This window comes from Cinclus cinclus, chromosome 7 (genome assembly GCF_963662255.1).
Source record: "Cinclus cinclus chromosome 7, bCinCin1.1, whole genome shotgun sequence".
NCBI classification, from domain to species: Eukaryota; Metazoa; Chordata; class Aves; order Passeriformes; family Cinclidae; genus Cinclus; species Cinclus cinclus.
This window is the reverse complement of record NC_085052.1, coordinates 33,790,918-33,814,342: the sequence shown is the minus strand read 5'-3', so window position 1 is coordinate 33,814,342 and position 23,425 is coordinate 33,790,918. Positions and strand designations below refer to the sequence as shown.

Genomic DNA, 23,425 nt, shown 5'->3' with positions numbered 1-23,425 from the left:
TAGCTGAAACATTCCTGTCCCTTCTGCCATGGAAGCAGTGCTCCCCCAGTGTGTCCCTGCCGTGTGTGGACTCTGTCCCATTGCCTGGTGTTAGAGAACTGCTTGGCTTAGCCAGAGGAATTGGGGCACAGTGTATTATAGAGAAGTTGCAGGAGCTCTAGATACAAACCTGATGATGGGTTGGTTGTAACTTAGTCCCACCCAGTTGTTCTGCCAGCCCCCAAGTTCTCTCATCATAAAAAGCACTGGTGGCACAGTAGACCTTCCCCAAATGTTCTGCCTGGAACGAGCACCTGCAGGGTGCATTTTCATGTACTGTGTGGCTTTGTCGTCCTGTGTTCAACCACCCAGGTCCCTCGTCCCTGACTTTGGCTGAAATGTGCGTGTCTTTGTTTGTAAAATGTGTTCCTCCTTTGGCTGTGCCGAACAGTAATTCCCTTCTAGAGCTTGAATGAGTCCTCTCCAACTCGAGGCACTCAAATGAGCCCAGCATGAGTGCATTCCCTGGGCCTCCAGGCAGAGCCAGTGGGGAGAAAGAGGTGCTCTTGGAAGGCTCAAAGGTAAGGGATTGTGCCTCAGTGAAGCAGTGGGAAGTCAGAAGCCAGTCCCTGAAGAAATGCAAGTGGAAGTTTTCTGTGTAAATAGTTACTCCCTCAAGCCTGTGGAGTTTCTGGACAGGGGAAGGAGCTCCTTGTGATAGCCCGAGCAGAAGATTAGCCCAGCAATTATCCCAAGAACTCATCTTTGTGGCAGGGAATGTGCTAGCTGCTTCTCCTACAGCAGACCCCCACGAGGGTCCTTTGGCTTTTCCCATCATTCTTCCTGAGCTGTGGAGGTGGGAAGACTGACTCAGAAGAGTCCTCTTAGAAATGTTTTGTTTGGATCAGTAGTATCAGCTGGCCAACCAGGAAGCACAGCTCAAAGATCAGATACTGTGGAACTTGCATCCTTCCTCAGAGCCACTGAACTCTCTTCAGAAACTTTTTCATGCCTGACCCAGTGTATCTTCAGCCTGTAAAACTAAATGCAGTGCCAAGCAGGTTCTGAAATATTTCAGACTGTAAAATCCTGAAGCTGGATCTGCTGCCTTTTTTTCTGACTTGGAGCTTGGCATCACACTGGAATTCCAGTCCTGAGGTCTGCAATAGGCTTGGGCTTCTCCATGGCTGACACATGAAGAGTTTGTAATGCTCAAGTGGAGGAAAGCTCAGTTTTTGGTCCCTATATCCCACCACAGCTTTCCCTCCCAACCACTGTCTGAGACAAGTCACTGGGCTTGATGGGCCTTGGGCAGAACCACTGTGAGGGCTTCTGGACGAGGAAATTTGGGGCACGAGCCGAGCAGACAGCAAATTGCCACTCGATCTCCGTGTGGTGCAAATCTGCACTGGTGACACAGGGAGATGAGCCACCTGTTTCATAAGCCCCTAGACAACTGCATGTGGAGTGGAGCAAGCCTGCAGCTGACCCAGTGGGCACCACGAGCCCTGGGGTTTCTCAGCAGCAACTTGAACAGCTGACGGGTCTGCGCTGCCTGTAAATGCCTTGGTGGCCAGCAGCCTCTGAGCCTTGTGTCTCACCTGTGTCGCCCAGCCTGCCACAAAGGCAGTGCAGATTCCAGCTCCACTGTCATTGTCCTTGTCACCACCTGCCACAGAACAGCTGCTTCCCCAGGAGTTTTTTCTGGTGGCATTGAGAGAGGGGAATTTGCACTCTTAAGAGGATCTGAAAGTTGCAGGTCAACATTATATGTATTCAGTGTTCTATGTTTTTGTTGGTTTGCTTGTAAGTGCCATCACCTGTCCTTGAGATCTGAAGTTTTGTTAATTGCAGGCGTATGTTTGTCTCAAGTCACTGCTTTACTTACCTCTCCCCTCCCTTCTCCTTTCCCCTCACCCTTCCCTCTCCTCTGCCTTGTTTTTGTGAACCCTCCCCTCCTGTTCAGGGTGCTTCAGGTTTAGACGGCAGGCCTGGACCACCGGTGAGTTCCATTTCTCTGTTACCCCATGTTTGTCCTCCCCAGTATTGTGACTCATTTTGTGTCTGCCACCAGAGTCTTGTTCACACCAGGAGTCATCTTATTTTACCAAAGCAGGCTTGGGAGGGGGTTAAACTTAAGATGAGGAGTCATGTCACACACTTGCCTTCTTTGATGCTACAAGTCTGGATCCTGGGATCACAGCCTGCTTGTTCCACTCTGTCTCAGTAACAAGAGGAGTGAAAGCTCTGCATGGTTCCATGATGCTCTGTTCTCCTGTCCTCTTTGTGCTGGGGGGGGGGTCTCCAACCTGTCATTCTCCATGAGACAGGAGAGGGGACACATCAGGAACTGACAGGGGGAATGGCTTCAAAATGAAAGATTGAGTAGGTTTAGATTGGTTATTAGGAAAAAGGTCTTTGTTATGAGGCCCTGGCACAGGTTGCCCAGAGGAAGTTTTCGCTGCCTCTCCCCTAGAAGTGTCCCAGACCAGGTTGGACAAGGCTTGGAGTGACCTGGGATGGTGGAAAGTATCCCTGCCCATGGCAGGGGGTTGGAATGAGGTGATCTTTAAGGGCCCTGCTGACCCCAAACCATTCTATGACTCTAATGCCAACCTGGTTCTGCAAACCATTCTGCTATTTTTGGGTAACAGCTGTTAAATAACAGCCGAATATTTTTAATCCCTCTTGGGACATCACAGATCACCCATGTACAATCCATTTGGCTATTTAAAAACAAAAAGCAATTTCTCTTCTGCAGTGTAGCTGGGAATAATTTCAGCTGCTCTGAGTTCTAAAGAGAATCTGAGTGGCAGCTTATGCAGTCACTGGTTTGGGGAAACTCTAGATGGATACAGTTTTATAGACATGATTTTGGTGTATTTCATGGCACTAAACGATGCATAAGTGAAGGCAAGATTTCCATGAATGCATGAATCCAAGGAGAGCCTGATTTTTCTCTCTTCCTTTGCCATGCTGAAGTTGTGTGCTGCATGAGCTACTCCTCCACTTGTATTCTGCAGATCTTGACTTCTCTGAAAAGCTCTCCTGATCCACATGAGCTGTCCCCTTGCATCAGAGGGGTTACTCGAGTGACTAAGGATTGCAGACTGACATTAAAAAGTGCTAAACCCTTGCCCCCGTTTGGCAAGCTTGCTCCTGGGCTCTTCCTAGGAGTCAGCTAATGTGCCTCAAGAGTATCCCTTTATCGAGGCTCCATGAGGGTAGACCCATACCTATATGGTACAAGGAGCCTGAGTTGGAGGTGCCAAAATCCTGTTCTTAGCCAGAGGCACTATTACTGAACCACCATGCTGCCCACGTTAAAGATCCCTTTGATTAATTTCCCAGAGACCAGGCGAGTCTCAGGAGCACCAGCAAGGAAGTTTGGTTGTGCTGGTGGGAGATGGCCTCTGTGTCAAAGGGTTAGGAAAAACACTGGGTTTTCCTGTCAGTGTGACTGGGAGCCTGGTGGAGTGACAGGAATGGCAAAGAGGGAGTGGAGGATCCCCCTCCCAGCTCACATATGTGCCTGTGCACACCTGCATTCAGCACTGTAGCTTGGGGTCTGTCAGCTTGCATGAACCACTGACCCAACGCTTCCCATCTCGCTCAGCTCTGGGAGGGGGAAAAGAAAATAAGGAAATAGGCAAAAAGAAATGTGAATTGCTTATCATGTGTGTAAGTTCTGCTGCAGCTTTCAGCCTTGTCTGGTATAAACTAGCAGGAAGGAATTCCTGCTGGTAGAAATGCCTGCTGAAATAATTGTCAGGAGAGCTTCAGAATTAAAAATGAGGCTTTGTACAGTGGTGCTGGTGTGATCTAACATAGCAGTTCCCATGTTCTTCGAATTGCCTTAACAACTGCTTCAAATCCATCTCCACCAACACTGAAAGCTGCTAGGTGCCTTCCACCACCACCCTGTCCTTCCAAGCTGTGCTTTTCCTAAGTGAGCAGCAGTGTCTCCTGGCTTTAAGGAGGCCCTGGAATAAAAGCATTCTGATGTGTTTTCCTTCCTACAACTGCAGGGTATTCCAGGACCAATTGGTGTTTCGGGACCAGCAGGACCAAAAGGAGAAAGGGTGAGTTTGCTCCAGAATCGGTGGATGCTCAGTAACTTCTCTGAAGGTACAACAGCTGTAAGGGATAGAAGATCTCCTGGCTTTCCCTGAGCTGGAATTGCTCTCCCCTTGTGCATACAGGACCCTCAGCTGGGCCTCTGTGGTGCTTGAGTATCTCATCCTTGGGGTTTTCAGGTGCTTTGAAATGCATCCTTTGCAGCTTCTTCTCTGGTGCTCTGCTGCCTGTTTGTAGTGAGGAGGAAAGCAAATAATTTATACTCTTTTTGTATCCATTTCAGGGCAGTAAAGGAGATCCTGGAGTTGCAGGACCAATGGGGCCCGCAGGGCTTCCTGTAAGTATGGGAAGCCTAGGGATTTATCTCCAGAGCCCATTTCCTTGCTCAGGTTGACAGCTGAAGATGCTGCTGTAGTACGTGGTTTGCAGTCACAGCTGGGTTAGGCGTAACTCAGGTTACAAGATTTTGTTCACTATGGGAGTGACAGCTGAGTAGCTTCAGAGCAGACTCAGAGTGATATGGAAGAGGCTGAGAGAGAGGAAACTGATAATTCACCTTTGTCCTTGAACTACCTAAAGAAGCTGTATGGGACTCCCAGGGTGTGTCTCTTAGTCCAAAATGCTGCTTTTGAGCAGCTCCCTTTACCTTTCACAGCTTGGGTGCCTGCCTCCCACCTGTCTACAAGAACCCTGTCTTGTCATTTCAGGGACAAAAGCTGCTTTCAGTGAGGTTAATTCTACTGTCTGGGATTGCTTTTTGCAAAATGGGGCCAGTGTTGGTGCTGTGGTCGAATGTAGTCATGGAGCAGCTTTGTTGTTTAACACGAAAGAGGAAGTTTGTGTCATCATAGTAATTTTTTTCTTATCTGAAGAGTCCATAGGGTAGGCAGTAGTGGTGTTACCGCTTGGATGGAGGTTTCCTGCTGGAAGAGTTGTTTGTCTATTTTTTTACATAGTCATTGGTACAAATGAGGGGCAGGGAAAGACACCAAAATCCTGAGCACACATTTCTCTCTTTAATGGGAATATGATGAAACCTGCTTGTTTTCCAATATTTCTTTCTGTGTTGATGCATTTCAGGGTTTACAAGGTCTACCTGGTGACAAGGGAGTCCGGGTAAGTTAGCAGGCAAACTGCTTGTGTTCAGTTGCTAACACGGGTACACAGTGGCAGCCCAGCATGTGTTTTGTGTGCCAGACCTTCACCCAAGTAACTTTGCACACTTGTGTTCTAGAAGGTGATACCCATAGCTCATTCCATCACCTGGAACATTGTGCTACATCTCTCTGAAGGCTGTAGGAGGGATTTTCTGATGTGTTCTCGTTCATTGTGGTCACACCTCTGTTCTAACTGAAGTACAGGACTTGAGTTAGGCCAACGTGGTGTGCTTTAGGAAATCCTGCTTATCTAATTACTCATGTGTGTAGAGATTTCTGGGAGAATTAGCTGAGGTGCAGCCAGCAAATCTTATTTCAGTACTTCTAAATTGTCCCTGAAGCATGAAAAAGAAGGTTGTCTTCTGGCAAAGAATCCTGCAGAGAATTTGAAAGATGGAATTTTTGAAAATATAAATTAAATTTGCCTGTCTTGAAGAATCAGGCCTGAAGTGTCCTCAGGCATTGTCCTGAATGGATGTGATGGTGAAGAGCTGGTCAAACCCAGTAACAGGAATGGCAGCTTTTCTATCGTGCCACCTGTGTTATGGAAGGATAAACATTGCTAAGAAGTGCATGTTGACAAGTTCCTTCTTTTTCATCAGCTTTTCTTGCCTGTTAAGGCTTTGAATCTGAATCTTTTTGATAAAAACATTTAGGAGCTATGGTTGGATATAGTTTATAAACATAAATTACTTTTGGATTTGAGTCTAATATTACAACTGTATGACTGTCAAGCTGTTCAATACAGTACAAGTCTGTGTAGTCACACTTTTTATCCATAAGACTCTGGCATCACCTAAATTTATCTGGAGGTGTTATTTTTTTATAGTGCATGTGCCCATGTGATTATTTCATTATATGGATTTGCTTTTGACAGATAGTGAGTGTTCTCTGTCCTCTATCTGCAGTGGACCTTACTCTGCACAGAAAGGGTAGTTTTGGACAGCACTAGCCAACTGGCATCTTAAACTAGGGGAGAAAGGTTCAAGTTTCATGAAAGCACTAAAGTTCTCCCCTTTTGTAATCATTGCATTTCCGGCTTTGCTTCTTAACTTTGTCTTTACTTTTGTTTTGCTTGTGTGGCTTCTAAAAAAATGTCATTTTTAATTCCTAGACTTTTTCAGTTGGTTTTTGAACTGAGTTTCTTAGTCAAAAGAAGGATCTTTTGTTAGCTTTTATTCGATGGGATTTTTCTGAGCGATGGCCAAAAAGCAAGTGAAAACTGGGAGAAATTGCATCTCCTCTAGAGGGTGAGCTGCAAAGCACGAGTGGGGAGTTCTGCTGGCCCCTTGAAGCATGCATGCACTCTGCCTCACTGCAGCCCATGGTTTGCAATGGAAAAGTGTGAGACACTCAGGAGTGCAAATGGGCAAGTGCAATATCTTAGGGGACCCTAGAAAATACTCGTTTTGCCACTGAGCCTTCGTACAGGGATTTCCCCTTGATGCTTACTCTGAAGTCCCAGTTTGCCAAAATCCTCTCTTACACCACATTTTTTAAATCCCAGAAATGTTCCTGCTGCTCTCTGCTTGGAGCAGATCAGCATAGCTGTGCCTGGGGTTGTGACACTCATGGCAGTGGGAACAGGCAGCATTTTGTGTAATCCAGCTGAAAAAGTGTGAACCCTGAACTTGTCCTGCTGTTATTTTAACACCTGAGGAAGTGTGTGTGTGTTTGTGCATCTTCCTCGCTCCTACAGGTCCACCTTTGTCCCCTTTATCCCTTCCTCCTCTTCCACCTTTCTTCCTGGCTCCTTCCTCCAGAGCAACCCATGCTGCATTTTTCCTGGATTATCCTCTCCATTCCAGTGTTCCTGGGTGACTTCTCCTCATTGCCTCTCCTCTCCCATCCATTTCTCTTGCCAGCTTTGGGTTTAACACTTTAAAAAAAAAAAAAAAGAAGCAGCAACCTGTGCTGTCTGATTTTATCCCTTAATTCCTTTAACACTCCCTATGGGCACCAAGAGTTCAGTGTGAAGCAGCCCCTTCCCCCTGTTTCGTGCTCAGCAGCTTTGAGAATTTCCTGTTACACAGAAGGATTTGGCATGGATGTAACTGGCAAACACCACACTATGCCCTGCCTTGTGCTGCCAGTTAAGGATCAGGGACCAGTTGCTGCCCTGTGGCTGTGCTGCCTAGGACTACTCCTTGGTCTAACAGGTTTTTTGGGAGAGCCCTACTCAGAGCATCCCAAAGGACAGCCAGACTGTGCAGACGCAGAGCTGAGTACTTCCTTCATTCCCTGGCTGACAGTTCCCTGAGTGAGACTTTGTTTAAGAATGGGAATTCAGAGGGGTAAGAAAAGCATCCTAGTGCTATCCCAGAGCTCCAGTGGCAGAGGAAGCTTCCCAGTCAGCTGGAGATAGAGCTAAGGTGGCACACTGCTGGCCAGAGGGGTGGTTTCCCATCCTGTGTGCCTGAGGTCAGCCAGCTCTCCAAGGTGCCCCTCTCTGATGTATGGGAAGCCCCAAGAAGGGGTGTGAGGATCCCTTTGATGCCAAGCCCTTGCAGTCTGTTGGTGTGGGACTGCATCTACAGCCACAGTGTTTATGCAGCTCGGTTACAGCTCAGCAGCTCCACATGTTGATCTTCACTTAACATCTCAGGGGGAGATTTATTTTAGAATGTTTCCTAAATGTTTATCCTTTTTTAAACTATCGCTGACATTTGTTTGAAATGGATGATCCTAAAGCTTTTGTGTATTCTTTTTTTCTTGGACTAAACTATTATTTACAGGGGGAGAGGGGCAAGAAAGGCTCTAGAGGGTCTAAAGGGGATAAGGGAGACCAAGGAGCACCTGGATTAGATGCACCCTGTCCGTTGGTATGTCCTGTTTCATCAAATGTATTGTTTTAAGATGTGTTGATGGGGAAGACAGAAGGAAACCATAACATAAATAATGGTCTTGCAGAAGTACAACATTCAGATAAGGCCCAGCTGGGTTCCCACCACAGCCTGTGGCAAAGCTGTGGGACCAACTGATCCTCTGAGAGATCAGGCTGCTGAGTGACCATGGTTATGTTCCTTCCTCTTCCAGACCTCACAAAGGTTTGAGTACATGGGGTGTCCCATGTGCTGGGAGCTCAGAGCTTTCTCCACTGCAGACAGAGCCCCATCTCCTTTGCTGCTGGTTATGGCTCTTCTCTGGAGATGCTCAATGAGATCAAATCTATGTGACAACAAAACTGGAATGCTGGTTTCCTTGCCTTGGAATAACAGCCAGCTGATATGATGGCCTGAGAGCACACAGGGCACTTGAGCTGCACTACCCAGAGGGAAAACAAGTCTCAGTTACTCTAAATGGGATTTGTTTCTGTCAAAACAGATTGGCTATAAGTCCAGGCAAATGAATAAATACAGGGATATGTGTACATTTTAATCTAAATTCATACGCTGCAGCTAACGCTGCCAATAATCTGCTAGCAGTGCCACAGATTTGAGGAGTACCTGGGAATCATGCTTTTAGAAATCCAGCTGCTGGGTTTCTTAGCGATGATGATGTTGGAATGGAGGAAACGCTGTTCACATCATCTTAGGTTTAACTCAGAGAAGCATCTCACAGATGACAGAAAACCAGGAAAAGGCAAGTGCTGCTGCTGCGGACACAGCTCACTGTGCAGCCAGGGGTCTGTGCTGGGTGTGCAGCTGAGTGCCCTGTGCCAGTCCCAGCAGGGACTCAGCCTCTCCTCCCGGGACACGGAGCTGGCTGGCACTGACTGAAATAACGATAGTGGTTGATTTCATGAACAGGGTCTCCGAGGTTTTAAAGGCGAGAAGGGTGAGCCGGGGCTACCTGGGCTGGACGGCCTGGATGCCCCATGCCCATTGGTATGGTGTACCTTCCCTTTCCTGCATGCTTGTTTGCTTTTTGGCTTTTGGTGCTGTTTTCTGATTTCCCCCCCAGACGGCTGCACGCCCTAGAAATGCCTGGCAGTTCCTTCCTTACCTGTCTCCATAGTCCTTTCCTCTCATTGCTGCTGTCAGAACCAGGCCCTTCCCTTCGCTCTGATTCCCAACTGCTGTCAGCAGCACTTTGTGGCATGAGAAAAAATAGAGTTGGAATGTGGTTTTATTTACAGCTGCTTCACTTCTTCCTTTGTCTTCACTTTGACAATTTCCAGTAAACCAATGTATGCAGACCCAGCTCTGCACTGGCTTGGCTTCCTCACAAGGAGCTTCAGTGCTTGTGTCCTTCATTAACTCAATTTTTTAAGTGCTTGTGTGTGTTGAGCACAGCCTGACATGGTTCCATATGACCTCAGTCACCCCGTACATGAAGATGACTGTAAATAATAGTTATCCCATTAGTAAGCTCATGTGAAACGTTATTAATGGGGACACCTAAGCTCCCTGTGGGATAATTCCTATTTATGACTCTCCTCAAAAGTCCAGATTGTACTCACAGCACCCAAAAAACTTGAATTTAGAGTTGCCTGTTTCCCAATATTGATCTTATTCACGTGATAAAATTATTATTTGTATTAGTGCCTGATCTAGCCCAATTGTTGTAGGACAAAAGTATTCAGAAACACTTGACCCCAGCTGATTTCTTAGTATCCCAATAAAGGTTACCGATTTATTCGTTTTCTCTGAGTTCTCTGGAGATGCAGCATTCAGGTGATGTAACAGTCTCAGCATCTCTGTAATACAAGAAACTTGTACCCCCTTGCCCATCCAGCCCTGTTTGGCATGAAGAGGTTTGCTTGAGGATAGTCCTTCCAAGCTTTACGCTCACTTTAAGGATGTTTGATGCCATCTACAAGGGATGGGTTATTGTTAACTAGCTGGGAAAATGCATCCCAAAGCAAAAAGTCACATTTAGTTTGAAAGGTTTTCCTAGTTTCTTGGGAAGAAACCAAAAGCCATGAAATTGCCATTAAAATCTTTGGTATTTGAGCTTTGTGAAGAGCTAGCGTGATTGTCCTTCCAGTGTTCCTTCCTTTGCGTGCTGCCACTGCCTCTTGGGCGCAGTGACCACTGGTAAAGTCTCAGCTGGTGCTCTGTAAGTTCTGGGTAGTAGAAACTTCTTCTAGTTCCACAGGTGAAACCATACCTGCCCAGACCAGTGCACAAAGGAGGAAGACTACAGTGCCATGTGTTTTGTCTCTCAGTGATCACGGCCAGGTTTCCATGGAGTAACTCCTGGCTGAGTAAGGTGCCTAATTTCACAGGTGTAAGGATTCCACCAGTGCCCTGGCAGGTGACCTTCCTGGGTTTGTCACTGTTCCCAGGGAGGATTCATCCTACATGGCCATTTTGGAGCTCACCCTTCTTTTCATACCTATTTCCATGAAGGCAAACTTGCCATAAAATCTGATGAAACATGGACCTGTAATTTTTTTATACATGGTGTTCTGGCAGGCACGACAGCTTGGGAACGTGAATAAGCATGTTTTTTGATCCAACTAGGTTAAAAGCTTAGCATCCAGCTGACACATCCATGTGTGTAGCTTCTGGAGGCTGTGAACTAACTCTTTGCACATCTGAGATATGTGGAAGGAGATCCTTGGTACTAATAAGCATGTCATGTTTCCGTTCTCGGCACACTGGCCCGCAACAAACGTTTCCTTGTGACCCTGGTCTTCCTTTGATCCCTAAGCTGTGACTCCCTCACCTCCCATTCCATCAAACACCTAACTTCCCATCTCCTCCTGTCATGCACTGCACCAGTCATTCCTATCACCACCAGTGTACCAATGGGAATACCACAATTTACCCAGTGAATAACTTGGAATTCCGTATTTCTACATAGTTGGGGAAGGGGAGGAAACAGCACAAGGGGACTAAAGTCCAAAAAATGCATTTGAAAAGCAATATTGTTATGACATCATGGAAATGTTGAGTTCATCAGCCCCCTGGAAGTGCATCTCCAGTAAATGGTTAATTTCTCAATATGTTACTGTGCTTTTGCTTTTCTGTTTGTATTTTTTGGGGGATTTCCCGGGGAATAGTGCTAGACCATGAATCTGCCACACGCACACAGCACAAGAATTTGACTTCTTGTGTCAGAGATGTATTTCCTTACACCTGACTTCATCTGCTGCTCCAGAGCACCTTAGCACTGGGCTCATATCTAGCCCGTCAAAGAGGGCTGCACAGGGTTGAAATGAATGGCAGTCATTTACAAATGCATTTCCCAGCCATAGAGCCCAAGACATTACAGTTGCTGGAGTGCCAGGGGATTTTCACAGAAATCCCACCGATGTTATTGAAGCCAAAGTTGCTCTTCAGGGAGTCAGCTGAGACACCCTGAACCAGCAGCAGGGCTGCCCAACTGCTTGCCTTCCTAATTTCCCTGGAGTAGGATCTCCCCAGAGGCAAGGGGGGATAACTGGACAGTCATGACAAAGGAAACCTTTTAACAGACAGGGAAGAAAGGAAATGGAGGTATTTTTTTCCAGACCCTCCTCAGGGTTTGAGGTTAGTTTGAGGCTGACTCTGGGATTGGCATTCAAGCTCAGTGTTACAGAGCCGAGCCTGAGGACACAGAGCAGCCGTGTCTCAACTTTCTATTGCCAGCCCCTGCCAGGGTTTATCTGGCTGAGTTGGACTTCCTGTGTTCCTTCTCTTCTTCCTTCAAATAAGCCTGGATAGACTCCTTCCCTAGGGGAGAGTGGTTCTCAGGTACATAAATCCCTTGCACAAGCTGCAGGCATTTCCCCTCTTCACCCCAGCTCCTGCTTCAGGCTGCACTGGTTCTGCCAGCAGGAAGTCTGGGTCATCCAGAAAACGGTGAGGGATATCTCTCAGACTATTCCTCCAGCCCTGGTTCAAATTGTTTGTTGCAGTAGCAGTTAACCCATGCCTTCCTTTCTCCATCTCTGTACTGCTTTCTGTGTCCTAAACTGCTATTTCATCCATCTTTTTCACAGGGGGAAGATGGCCTTCCAGTTCAAGGCTGCTGGAATAAGGTAAAGTAGTCTTGGAAACGTTGTTGTGCTGAGTTGGCAGTGCCACGGGTCCTGCTAATGTTTTTTCCATTAATTTGGCTACGGGCAGAAGAGGTGTGGATGCATGGCTGGGATTTCCAGGACTGTATCCCAGAAAAGTGGCCAAAACGCCTCCTTATTTGTATATTACAGTTCAGCTCTATGGGCTACAAAGGAGAGAACTGTGTCTGTGGCCTTGGAGCTGCCTGGCCCCAAAGTGCTCTAATCCTTGCACAAAGATGAGATTTCCCCCTGGGTTCCCTCAGATGCCCCCTTGCCCGCTGTGGGTGTTCATGCCAAGTGCTCAACCACAGTGCGAGGAAGAGGGTGGAGGCAGAGTCAGCCCAGGATGAATCTCACTTGGCCACCTGGAGAGGTGGAAAGGGTCCCTGCTGGGATCCATCAGCATTGTTTTTCCTCCTGGAGAACCCAGAGCCAGCTTCCCTAACAGGGTCCTTCCCCCCGTGGTGTGGTCCTTGCCCCTGTGAGCTGTCACTAACACTTGTTTATGTTTTCTTTTGCAGTGATGATTCTAACCCTGGACTGACCTGTGTGTGTTACTGTACATAGAATATTTATTTTTATACGGTGTTCTTCTCTGAAATGCCAAAAGTTATGCATTTTTACAAATTATCAGAAAGTGGCATATTTTTTGTACAGAAAATATGAGATCTCCCTCTTTTCCCATTTGTCAGTTCTCAGTATGATTCTATGTCTGCGTTACCCTTGTTTTGTCATGGAGTACAGCTGTAATATTTACATGGTATTTGTGCACACATGATGAATATAGGAACTTAATAAATTATTGCATTAAAAGTGCCCAAAGGAACTGCCCTGTATAGATTTAAAGGTCATTTTCATTTTTCAAGCTGGATCATTCAAGAATATTTCAAAATATTATGTATTTTTATTAAAGTGAAATATTAATACTTCTGTTGTTATGAATTAAAGTGTTGCTGAAAAACCTCATACTAGCCCCCGTGTACTGGGAATGTAGAGACACCATGATGTACAATTATCCTCCCGTGACCTGGAATAACCCTCATGAAAACGAGCTCTGGTTGGCAAGAAATTCTAATCCCTTTCTAAATTGTCGGCCTGCGAGCAGCTTAATTAAAGCCTTATTTAAAATTAAGCACAATGCAGCATACCTTGGTATTCTAACAAATGTGTGTTTGTGAAATCAATCCACGTGGCTTTAAAAAATGTTAACCAAAGGTCGCATGTAAATTTGTGGAGTGTGTAATTATCGTTTGCATATTCACGTCTTAATTATCCTTCCTGACCTACCTTTGTTCAACTCTAAACTACCAGAGAGGAAAACGCTACCAGACTAAAGTGAATGTAATGGTGTGCTGCTTTCCTTAGAAAACGAGGGGAAAAGTGGAAGCCTAAATCTGTTCCCTAAAACACAACCACTTGCCTTGGCCCTTCACATAGGGGGCAAAGGCAGTGGGCAACGCGGGAGTCTCAGGGGGAAGCTACCAGTATTTAATGATCCCAAAGGAAAATACCAGTGGTGATTTATTAGTGAGACTGATCTACGGGAGTCCTGCTCTTTGCATGATCCTGCCACTACAACAGGAGTTCTGCTCCTCCTGGCTGCAGCTGTGCCAGTGGAAGGGGTCACCACCGTGATCATTCCTATACTCAACTATTCACTTGTTCACAAATATTAATCAGTTCTTTTTCCAGACGATTCCACACAGCCTTTTAGCCCCATGATAATAAAGTGACAGAGTAAGGGACGTAGTTCCCCTGTACGCAGGGAAAAGCTTGCTGGGGACTGCCCAAGGAACCCAGTCCAGCCCCTGACTGCTGCAATCCATCTGCAGCCTCGCCCTTTCAGAAATGGGTTGAACTTCATCTAAAAACCAGAGAGGTTTCCACTGTCCTGTGTCCTTTCCCTCCCCACCCTGCAGGCTGTTCCGACTCCAGTGCCCTTGCAGTTAGGAAACTCCTTGCAACTTTCAACCTAAACTAATTCATGGCATTTACAACCATTTGTTCTCATGCCAACATTGTCCTTGGGATGAAACGCTTCCATGTATGATGTTTTCATGAGATGCTTGGCGTACTGGAGCTGAAACGGCACAGAAAGAAAATGAACTATAGAACACTGAGGGATTCTCGCTGGTTTTCTCAGTAATAGATGTCGTTAATACAAGTCCCAGTTCCCTGTTAGGAGGCTTTGCAGCTGTGAAGCTGAGCTAATTGGAACAGCTAATGTTCCAAATGTGTTTTAAGTGCACACCTTTTAAAGCAGTCACTAAAGACCCAGCCAGGTGTACTTCTCGCGCTTTGGTTTTGGAAGGCTGTAGTTGCAGCAGTGAGTTCCTGCTCTGATCTTGAAGCATTCAGCTGCAAAGTAGGATGTCGGAATGCTTCAGTCCCTTCTGAAAATCCTGGCTATTCTTAATCCTTAAAAACATAGAGATCCCTAGGAGACCCTGCCAGTGCTTCCTGTTCCCTTTGGTCTGTGCAGCATGGTTTTTGTGATTGCACTGCATGGGATTGTTGTTGATTGTTTTTATCTCACCCAAGAGCAGAACGAGTGCACATCTGTTACGTTGTCCTGACACAGCTCCTGAAAGGTTAGGGACTCTCGAGGTGATGCTGTACCTGTTTTACTTCTTGGGATGTTTTTTGACTGCTATATTTGTGAGAAAGCTCTTGCCTGAGGTGTAAGGGACCTTGAAGTGAAATTGCCAGAGCTCTTGAAAGTACCTGATTTGGGTCAGCAAAGACTTACCTACTACTGGGAAAAGGTGTAGGGTGCCCACTCATTTAAAGGTTGGAAAAATGGTGGCAAATGTTCCCTGTGGCCGAGGCAGATTATAGCCTGGGATTTTAATTAAAGTGCCAGATAACAGTTTAGTATTGCTGTTCTACAGCCCCAACACTGATACAATCTCATCAGCCGCTGGGGAGAGATAAGAGGGCTCAAATCAGTGATACCACGCCAACCTGCTGTTCTTCCTAAACCTAAGCTCCCTGCATGTCAAAAGAAATCCAAGTGGAGCAGCTGGGTTTGTACCACCCTGAGTGTGGCAATTTAGTTTCAGGCTCTGTCCCTACTAAAACCTGTAACCAGGCTGCTGTTGCTGTGGATTCCTGTCAATTCTGCCTGTCTGTTTTCACGAGAAACCTTTTGTCTGCCATTTCAAGGGTCAAACTCCTTGGCTGATAGCCAGAAAGTGAGTCTGAGGGTGGAGAAGCTTGGGAAGTGTCAGCAGAGTGAAAGGAGCGAGGAGGACCTTCCTGAAGATTTGCTGGAGATGTTTCGCAAGTTGCCTCCCTGGAGCTTGGGAAGAAGAGTTCCTCAGCAGTGCACCAGGAATGTGTGCCCAGATGCTGGGGCTGCGGGAGCTCGGCGTGCCAACGCTTTCTGCTTTGCTTTCTGTTTTCTCCCAGAGGCCAGTGGCAGGGGTTGAGAATGGCACCATTTATCTTCTTTTTCTTTGGTCGTTTTCACTTCATTCTACTATTGTGGTCGGACTCTTCAGATGAAGAATTAGGCTCGTTTTCCAGCTGCAGCTACACAAATGAGTGCAAGACATAGACAATATTTCTGGGAGGGGATCCTTTGATCCAAGATAGAAACCCTTCTTGAACAGTTTTCTTTAGAAAAGCAGAACCCCCGTGTTCAGTTCAGAGTGCTGCTCAGAGAGGATGTGATGACATTTTTTGCTACCATTTCTGGTTACCAGGTGACAAACTTCCACCTGTATCATTGATGATTCCATCTTTAACATTTTTCATCACGAACTTTCTTCTCCCGTTTAATTATAAGGAAATGGCATTGTTTTATTTGGGTTTTTTTAAACCATACCGGATTCTGAAGGCATGAAATATATTGTCAGAAGAGGAAAATGTGGAGTGTGGAGAAAATCTGTTTTCACTGACTAATTCCTTTGCTTCCTGTACTTGTGCTTTGGTCTCTACTGCACCCTCTGGATGTACTTTGTCTGGAGCCCTCCAGGAATGTTTTTTGCTGGCCCATTAAGGCCCTTTTGTGGGTGCATCTCCACAGATGTACGTCCAGATGGAAAAGAAGGATCACAGAGGTTCAATTCCACTGTTACATGTTTAAATACGTTCACTAAAGGGAAGTAAAGATTTGGCAAAGTGCTGAGGGGTTCAGAGGACATTTTCCAGCTTGCCTGAAGGGCAGAATATACAATCCTGGATGCTTCCTACCAGCTGCCATGCAAACCTGGCATCCTTTACTCGGCCCCCACTGCTGAAGGTTAACATGTAAGCTCAAGTGTCTTTCCACCATAGCTCTTGCAATTTATCAAAAAAACAAAACAAATCAACAAACCCAAACTTAAAATAAATATCTACCTTTCGAACATGACAAAACACCTCTACATCCCTGAGTACATAAACCACATGTTTAACTTCAAGGGAATGATTCCCGCTGGCCTAAATGATTCCATTTGCATGCTGAAATACTTCGGTGAGCCAGGGCCATTGTTATTAGAGCTAATGAATGATATTATCTCGATCATTAGGCAGAAGGAAGCGCTAAGCAATTCACATTACAGTTAGGGAGAAAGTTTTTCAAGCTCAAAGGGATGCCATTAACCCAGAGCAATCCCAGATACAAACACTCTTTGTCAGTCAGATGGAATCATTCTGATCTTCTGACAAGGACACCTGTACCTGACACCCATCTCCTCTTTCCAATGAACAGAAAATCTACTGTTAAAATAAATCTGGGTTTGCAAAGACTGGGGGGGAAAGTCCTACTTTCAGGTTCATCTGAAGAATTGAAGATTTTTATTTTTTTTTTTTTGAGGTTGCTAGCTGATGTGTTCAGGGAATAGAGTAGGGAGGGAAGAAATTGTTTCAGTTGGGAACCAGGCTGATGGAAAGATTAATTTATTTTATCTGTTTGGTTTTTTTTTTTAATTTTTACTTTTTTGAGGTGGGCAGAGGGAGAACCTGACCAGAACTGCAGGCGGTAGTTGTGCATTTTTCCTTCTTTTTTAATGAAAACCATTATATATATAGTTTGATAATGTTACTTTTACTTTTTGTTAATGATTTTTTTGGGCAATTTGTTTGCTCTATTCTGTTTTCTTGTGTTTTCTTTTAGGTATATTCTTAATGCGCTTTTGGATTAAGTGTGTAGAAGTTCCTCACCCAAAGTGTCCTGAGGACATTCCTGTCGAGCTTTTTCTCCCCAGGTTCAGTAGTGAAAAGGTGCTTTCTATGGACAAGCCCGTTTTTAGTGGGGATAAACATATCCCCAGAGGCCACACCTAGGGACCAGGTGCCAGTGATCTCTCCCAGACGAGAAGCTCCCACCACGACTCATTTACATTTACAAAGATCAAAAGGGCTACGTTAGGGACCAGCCGATTGGAAATGGTCTCTTCCCACCTTAGGTGGTCTGTTTGAAAGCAGTGAAGTCTGGCAAGAGGCACTGTGCTCTCTTCAGCAGCCTGAAATCGCAGGCTTGGCTAGAAAGAGCTGAAAAATTAAACTAGGAAGACGTTTTATTGGAAGATGGCAAGTTCTTGGAGGGTACCTGCTCAAGTATTACTGTCTGTTGCTATTGTTTTCCCTCCTCTGAATCCAGCAGCACACACGGGTTCAAGCTTAGCTTTAGGCTGTGCTTCACCCTGAGCCTATGCGCAAATGTGCTGGATGAAGGTTTCCCCTTCTTTTACACTTCGAGTTTTTTCTTCCCTTCCCTTCTTTTTGTCCCTATATCTTCCAGATGTCCAGACAAAATAACTGCTTTCTTTCCTGCGTTTTCAGAAAAATCTCTGTTGGTCACGTTTTGATAATTTTCCACTCACTGTTATTATCTACCCTTCCTGCTATCCTCCCTCCCTCCTTGTAGGCCTGCTTTGGTAAACATTTTCGTCTGATGAGAACATCGTGACAAAACATTAATTAGGATTGTAGAAATTTGTGATTTATTTTAGAGTTGACTGTAAAGCTTTTACTGTTTAAAAGGCAGCAAGGGCAGTGCAGTTTTGTAGCTTTCTTACGATTTTGTTTGTTCTTTTTTAAATGGGGTTAGAATATTACAGATTTTTTTTTTCAAGAAAAACCTGCTAAGCTTTTGTTTTTCCTGCAAAACATGAGTTTGTTGAACTGCTGTTTCAAAGCTTAGTAAGTTAGGTACTAATGCCAGTTACGAGAGGACTGATTGTGGAGCTTGTGAAGTGTAACATGCTGTTTGTCAGTCTCTTGTCTCCCGTGGCGGTTTGCTAGGAGTGTGAAATTCCATTTTGTGATAATTCCATTGTTTTTTCACAGTCGTGTTTCAAAATGTTGCTTCAGTAAATCGTCCCTTTAGCTCTCCTGCAAAGATTTGCTTTTACCCTGATGATGCACCCTACTAGCAGTGCCACAGACAGAGCAGTTTCCCCCTTTTTTTGAGCCTTCCAAAGGAAGAAATGTTAGGTCCTTAAATTCCACAGCCTTTTCTGTGTGATGTCAGTGAAAAGGGAGACACTTGGCAGCAGGGCTCTGCTGGCCTCCATAAGCAGACTCCTTCTCTGAGCCTGGTCCCTCAGCACTCATTCATGTCCTGTTCCTACTCCATTTGCTCTGCTTTTCCTTGTTCTCACTCACCATTACAGATCAGGATGGGGAAACAGAGGCAGAGCGGTCATTGCTGTGTTCACCCACGCCCCAAAAGGGCTGAGATTATGCCCCCATGCAGGGAGGAATGGCCTGAGCTCACCCCACTCTCGTGACTTTAGTGATGCAGAATGAGCTCCAGATGCTGAGCAGGGCAGCAATGGGAGGGACTTCCTGATTTATGGGGACAACCTGTGGATGTCACGGGCTCTCCACGCTTTCATCACCAGTGGGTGCAGTGGGGAGGGGTTTCTATTGATGCTCAGGCTTGGAGGTGGGTCGGCCATCCCTTATTCAGGTGACTTAGCTCCTCCAAAAAGTCACATTGATCCCCCCCGCCCTTGGCATTCCGAGTCCTCAGAGCAACAGGAAACACATCCCTGATGGCCTTTCCCACACCCGGAGTGCTTGTGTCCTTGGCGCTGCTCCTGTTTCTCAACTTTGTGTCACTCGGACACCAAATTCTTTGGTACCAGGATACTTTCTGTCCAAGATCTGCTCATCAGCCAACACCAGACAAACACTAATGACAGCAGGAGAATGATTTCTGAAGCAACTCTGTGTACTTACATATCTGGTTTTCTTGTGTTTTACAAGAGAGGTTTTTCCCCTTTAACGGCATAGGATGTAGAATATTTATTGTAGCTGTAGTAAAGTGATGAATTGTGAGTAGACCTTGACAGGGCATTGTTTCTATGTTTCTCTTACACACACTGATTGATTGAGATGTTTAAACCTGAATACATTCTGTACACCTTTTTTTTTTTTCCACATTGCGCTTTTCAGCCTGTATATTGAATATTTAATGTTACTTGGCATTGATTCATGTATGTGCTGTGTATACCCTTGTGTTGACAGTAATTTTTACTGTCATTGCGCTGTTTCTAGGACATTATTTCAACTCCTTTTGACATAGTTTAGCTACTTGGAATTTTTTGGACTTCCACAAAATTCCACACTAACTAATTGCTAGAATGAAGAGAGCAAAGGGCTGTTCTTCCCTACGAGCTGTTCAACCTTAGCAGGAGGTTCTTCAGCCAAAATGAGCATTTGACTTTTGTTTTTCACTTTTTTCTTGTTAATATGATAGTGCTGATTTGTTTGGTTTTTACTCCTGGGAATTCTGAATTCCATGTTGACCATTCCTAGCAATATTTTACAAAAGCAGAGATAGCTGTGCCATAAGGAGTTATAGTGATTGTAACAGAATTGAAATATTGTAATTATTTGGTGTTTCTTTATAAATATTTTTTCCACTATTAATTTTTTAAGCAAATCTTTTCTCAGTGTGATATAAGACTAAAAAGACACTAAAGGACTAAACACTCAACACGTACAAGGAAAGGGGTTCTGGTAAATGATTTCCATCTGTATGAGTGAAAAATAGTTTAGGAATTTTTATGTCAGAACAAAAAGCTGAGTTTCAGTTACACATTTCCTGAGTCCATTAATTAATCCAGTGATTTCAATGAAACCATCCCTGTCCTGGAAACCAGAGATATGCTTAAAGAACCCCCTAAATCCACTCCTCAGTAGTAAATAAAGCTGAGTTTTGTAGAAGTAAAGTGTTATTTAAATACAGCATCTTCAAAGCATTTCTGTCTTCTTGTAAAAGACAGGAATTTTATGTTTAATCACCAAGTACTCATTTATCAGATAAAGAAACTGATATTATCAGCGAGGTGTTGGTTTATATTGTGATACTGGTTTATATTGTGATTTTATATTGATATTACTATGCAGAGCAGTATATTACTATTTTAAATACCTTACCTTAGTAAGGTATTTACATTACTCATCTACTTTAGGAGAACAAGTATGTGAGATTTTTAGGAGGAAGTTTGTTTGGGGAATGGGTTTTGGATAACTAAAAATGGGCTAAAAATCCTGGCAGAAGGTTATGAAAAATATCTCTGGGGCATGGTTGTAATGGTAAACACGACATCATATTTAAAGTGTCATCCCATTGTTTTCCAAGAGGAGCCTGATGAATTCCCCGTGCCTTGTGTTGAAGCTTTACTCCTTTGTGTCAATGTTTTAGTGAAATTTCTATTTTAATTTATAAATTAAATACATACACAGATACCTATTCCAGTAGTCTGCATTTGTTCCCTACGATGTACATACTTTCTTCTCCTTTTATAAAAATGCCTCTTTACCTACACATAGTTTGTGTCTTTTGTAGATGACACCACATGCAAATCATAGCCCAAGAATTCGCTTGCAGGTGAATTCACTTCCCCTTTTGGGGGGGGTGGGGGGGGGTGGGTTTAGGTTCCTAGGCTGAGGCAACCACGCCACCTGCTGTTTGCCAGTCAGGCCCGGGAACTGTGGAACTGTGGGAAACCTTAATGGATTTAGAAGAGAAACCTCAAAAAAACCCCCTGTTATCACTATAAAATTAGATGGCTGGAGAGAGGACAGCGTCTTACCTAAGGATTAAGGGAAAGGCAGCAGCATCTGCTGAGCCCTAGCACTGGACACTGCAGAATGTGCATGAGAGAAGGGCAGCCTGAAACCTCCCATGGCACAAACAGCAGCTTGCTCTTACAACAGGAATTAATCAACCATAAGTCACAAACCCACACTAACTGTGGAACTGAGAGAGCAAGGGCAAAGAGGGGACAGACAGACTCTCTCCAGTTATGCACATGCTAAAATGATTGCAAAGATCAGCTTTGTGTGCTGTCTTTCCTTGAAACTGAGAGAAGCAATGGGAAGGTGTCCATCCACCTCTCCCTTCCCTCAACTCAGGGGAAGCTTTCCCTCCCCTCTCCTGTATGCCTGCGTGTGTTTCTGTGTGAGCCAAATCAGCAACACAGTGTTGGTTCCTTGGAATGAAAGTGATGTGATGAAAAAGCATTAGCTCTGAGTTCAGCTCAGCAAAAGTGTGCTTCACTCATCTCCTCTGGGTACAGACAGTGAGCTTAGAGTGTGAGGCAAAAATCCTCAAGGATCTGGATGTTTAACAGTGACTGATGCATAAAATTAGATAGGAAAACAAACATCTTTTGATGATCCAACTTGGAATGGAGTATGTATTTGAAACTTTGGCTTTTACCACTCCTTAAGGATTCAAGGTCACTCTTGGTTTATAAAGTGATGGCTCCTGGATATGCATTGCTCTGCCCTGGGAGAGGAGTGAAATTTTACACTTGCACAATAAATAAATGTTCTGGATGCTTGCTCTGTCCTGCCTCAGACAAATGTGAGACCTAAAGGTTGGCTTGTTTCAAAGCATTTTCATTTATTTATAGGACACAGTTGAGGGTTTTTTTTTCTTTCTTTCAGGCTCTGCAGTTAGCAGGAAAAAACAGCTAATGAGATAAATTTCTTGTTTTAAATCAAACTCAGGAACAATTATGAAAGCAGACAAACAGTGCTGTGCTGTCCTTACCTGTGAAGCTGCTCTGAAAAGAACTTGGAGCTTAATGGTCCCAGCCAGGGAGACAATTTGCTTATCTGTGTCACCAGAGAAAGGAAATGTGTGTCACTGCTCCAAACTACACCAGAGGGTGTATCAGAAAGGGACAGGTATCCTTATTAGCCCAGGAATAATCAGTCAGATCTAACAGTCCTGACCTGTTCTAATTCTTTGGAGAAGTCATTCTATACTCATGATTCCCAGAATTTTCCCCATCCCTTTCTGGCTACTCTTTCTGAGTTGGGGAGAGGGATCCTACAATGTATTCCTCAGCTGAAAATGATGTTATTTTCTGGTGTTTGTTTCCTTATTCTTTTTTTCTTCATTCTGAAAGATGTATTTGTAAATCTCCATTAGTACAAGAAAGTCATGTTGATCGTGAATAAACATTCAATAAATATTTTTACTTACATGACTAAGGAATAATTAAGACAATGATCTCTGTAGTCAGCATAGCTACATTTAGGGACAAGTAACAAGGATTAAAGACTCAGTTTAAAGGATGAAAAGACATCTTTGATATTTTTTTAAGCTAATAAGCTACATTTAACTTTTAGAATCAGTGTTTGGGGAGGAAAGACCTTTCCCCTTGCTTACACACTATGGCTAACCTGTGACTGCAGCTAACCAGCCTATGTTAAACATGTCAGAATCTGACACACACACAGACTTTAAATTCTGAAGTAGGTGAGTTGGTGTAACTGAAGAAAGTACTATTAAATAGTTTTCCAGAAAGTTAGGATGTAGCTCTTCTGGCTTCCTTAGACCATTCTACCCAATGTACTGGCATAACAAGCACATAAGCAATGAGAAAGGTGGAGAAAGGGTTTAAAAATGGCTAAAAAAATATGGGAAGAGCATTTATTACAAAAATACAAATTAGTTGCAGAACTTGGTTGTTAGAGCTGTTCTCTGTGACTGCGGTACAGGCACACACCAGCTTTGATTGTACTTGGTAATCCTAATGCCAGGGCAATGGTTACAGTGATTTAATCAAGTTCCCTGGGTTATATACACACACACAAGAGAGCTTTTGGAGTACTTGGCATTCCTGTCCTGCCAGGATGACCCTGAACACCTGCCAGCCCAAGCGAGAGCAAAGCCCTATCTCTGTGTTCTGGAGCTGTGAAATATGATTTACAACGTTTGAGATCTAACAGCTTCTGCCCCAAAATGGGAGTGCCATAAACAGGCTGTTTTCCCCCATAGCTGGGGAGTCAGGCAAGCAGCAGGCTAGAAATGATCAGATAGATG

At 44.6% G+C, this 23,425-nt stretch overlaps 1 protein-coding gene across 1 annotated transcript in view; it reads left to right on the top strand.

Annotated features, from left to right (window-relative positions):
- Positions 1-13,023, top strand: part of COL13A1 (collagen type XIII alpha 1 chain) — an 83,729-nt gene extending 70,706 nt beyond the window's left edge. The window contains exons 38-45 of the mRNA XM_062496204.1: positions 1,946-1,981; positions 4,008-4,061; positions 4,340-4,393; positions 5,137-5,172; positions 7,949-8,035; positions 8,963-9,040; positions 12,085-12,123; positions 12,666-13,023. Of these exons, the coding sequence (XP_062352188.1) occupies positions 1,946-1,981; positions 4,008-4,061; positions 4,340-4,393; positions 5,137-5,172; positions 7,949-8,035; positions 8,963-9,040; positions 12,085-12,123; positions 12,666-12,668 (387 nt within the window). The 3' untranslated portion in view covers positions 12,669-13,023. The remainder of the gene's footprint in view (positions 1-1,945; positions 1,982-4,007; positions 4,062-4,339; positions 4,394-5,136; positions 5,173-7,948; positions 8,036-8,962; positions 9,041-12,084; positions 12,124-12,665) is intronic.
- The last annotated feature ends 10,402 nt before the right edge of the window (positions 13,024-23,425 follow it).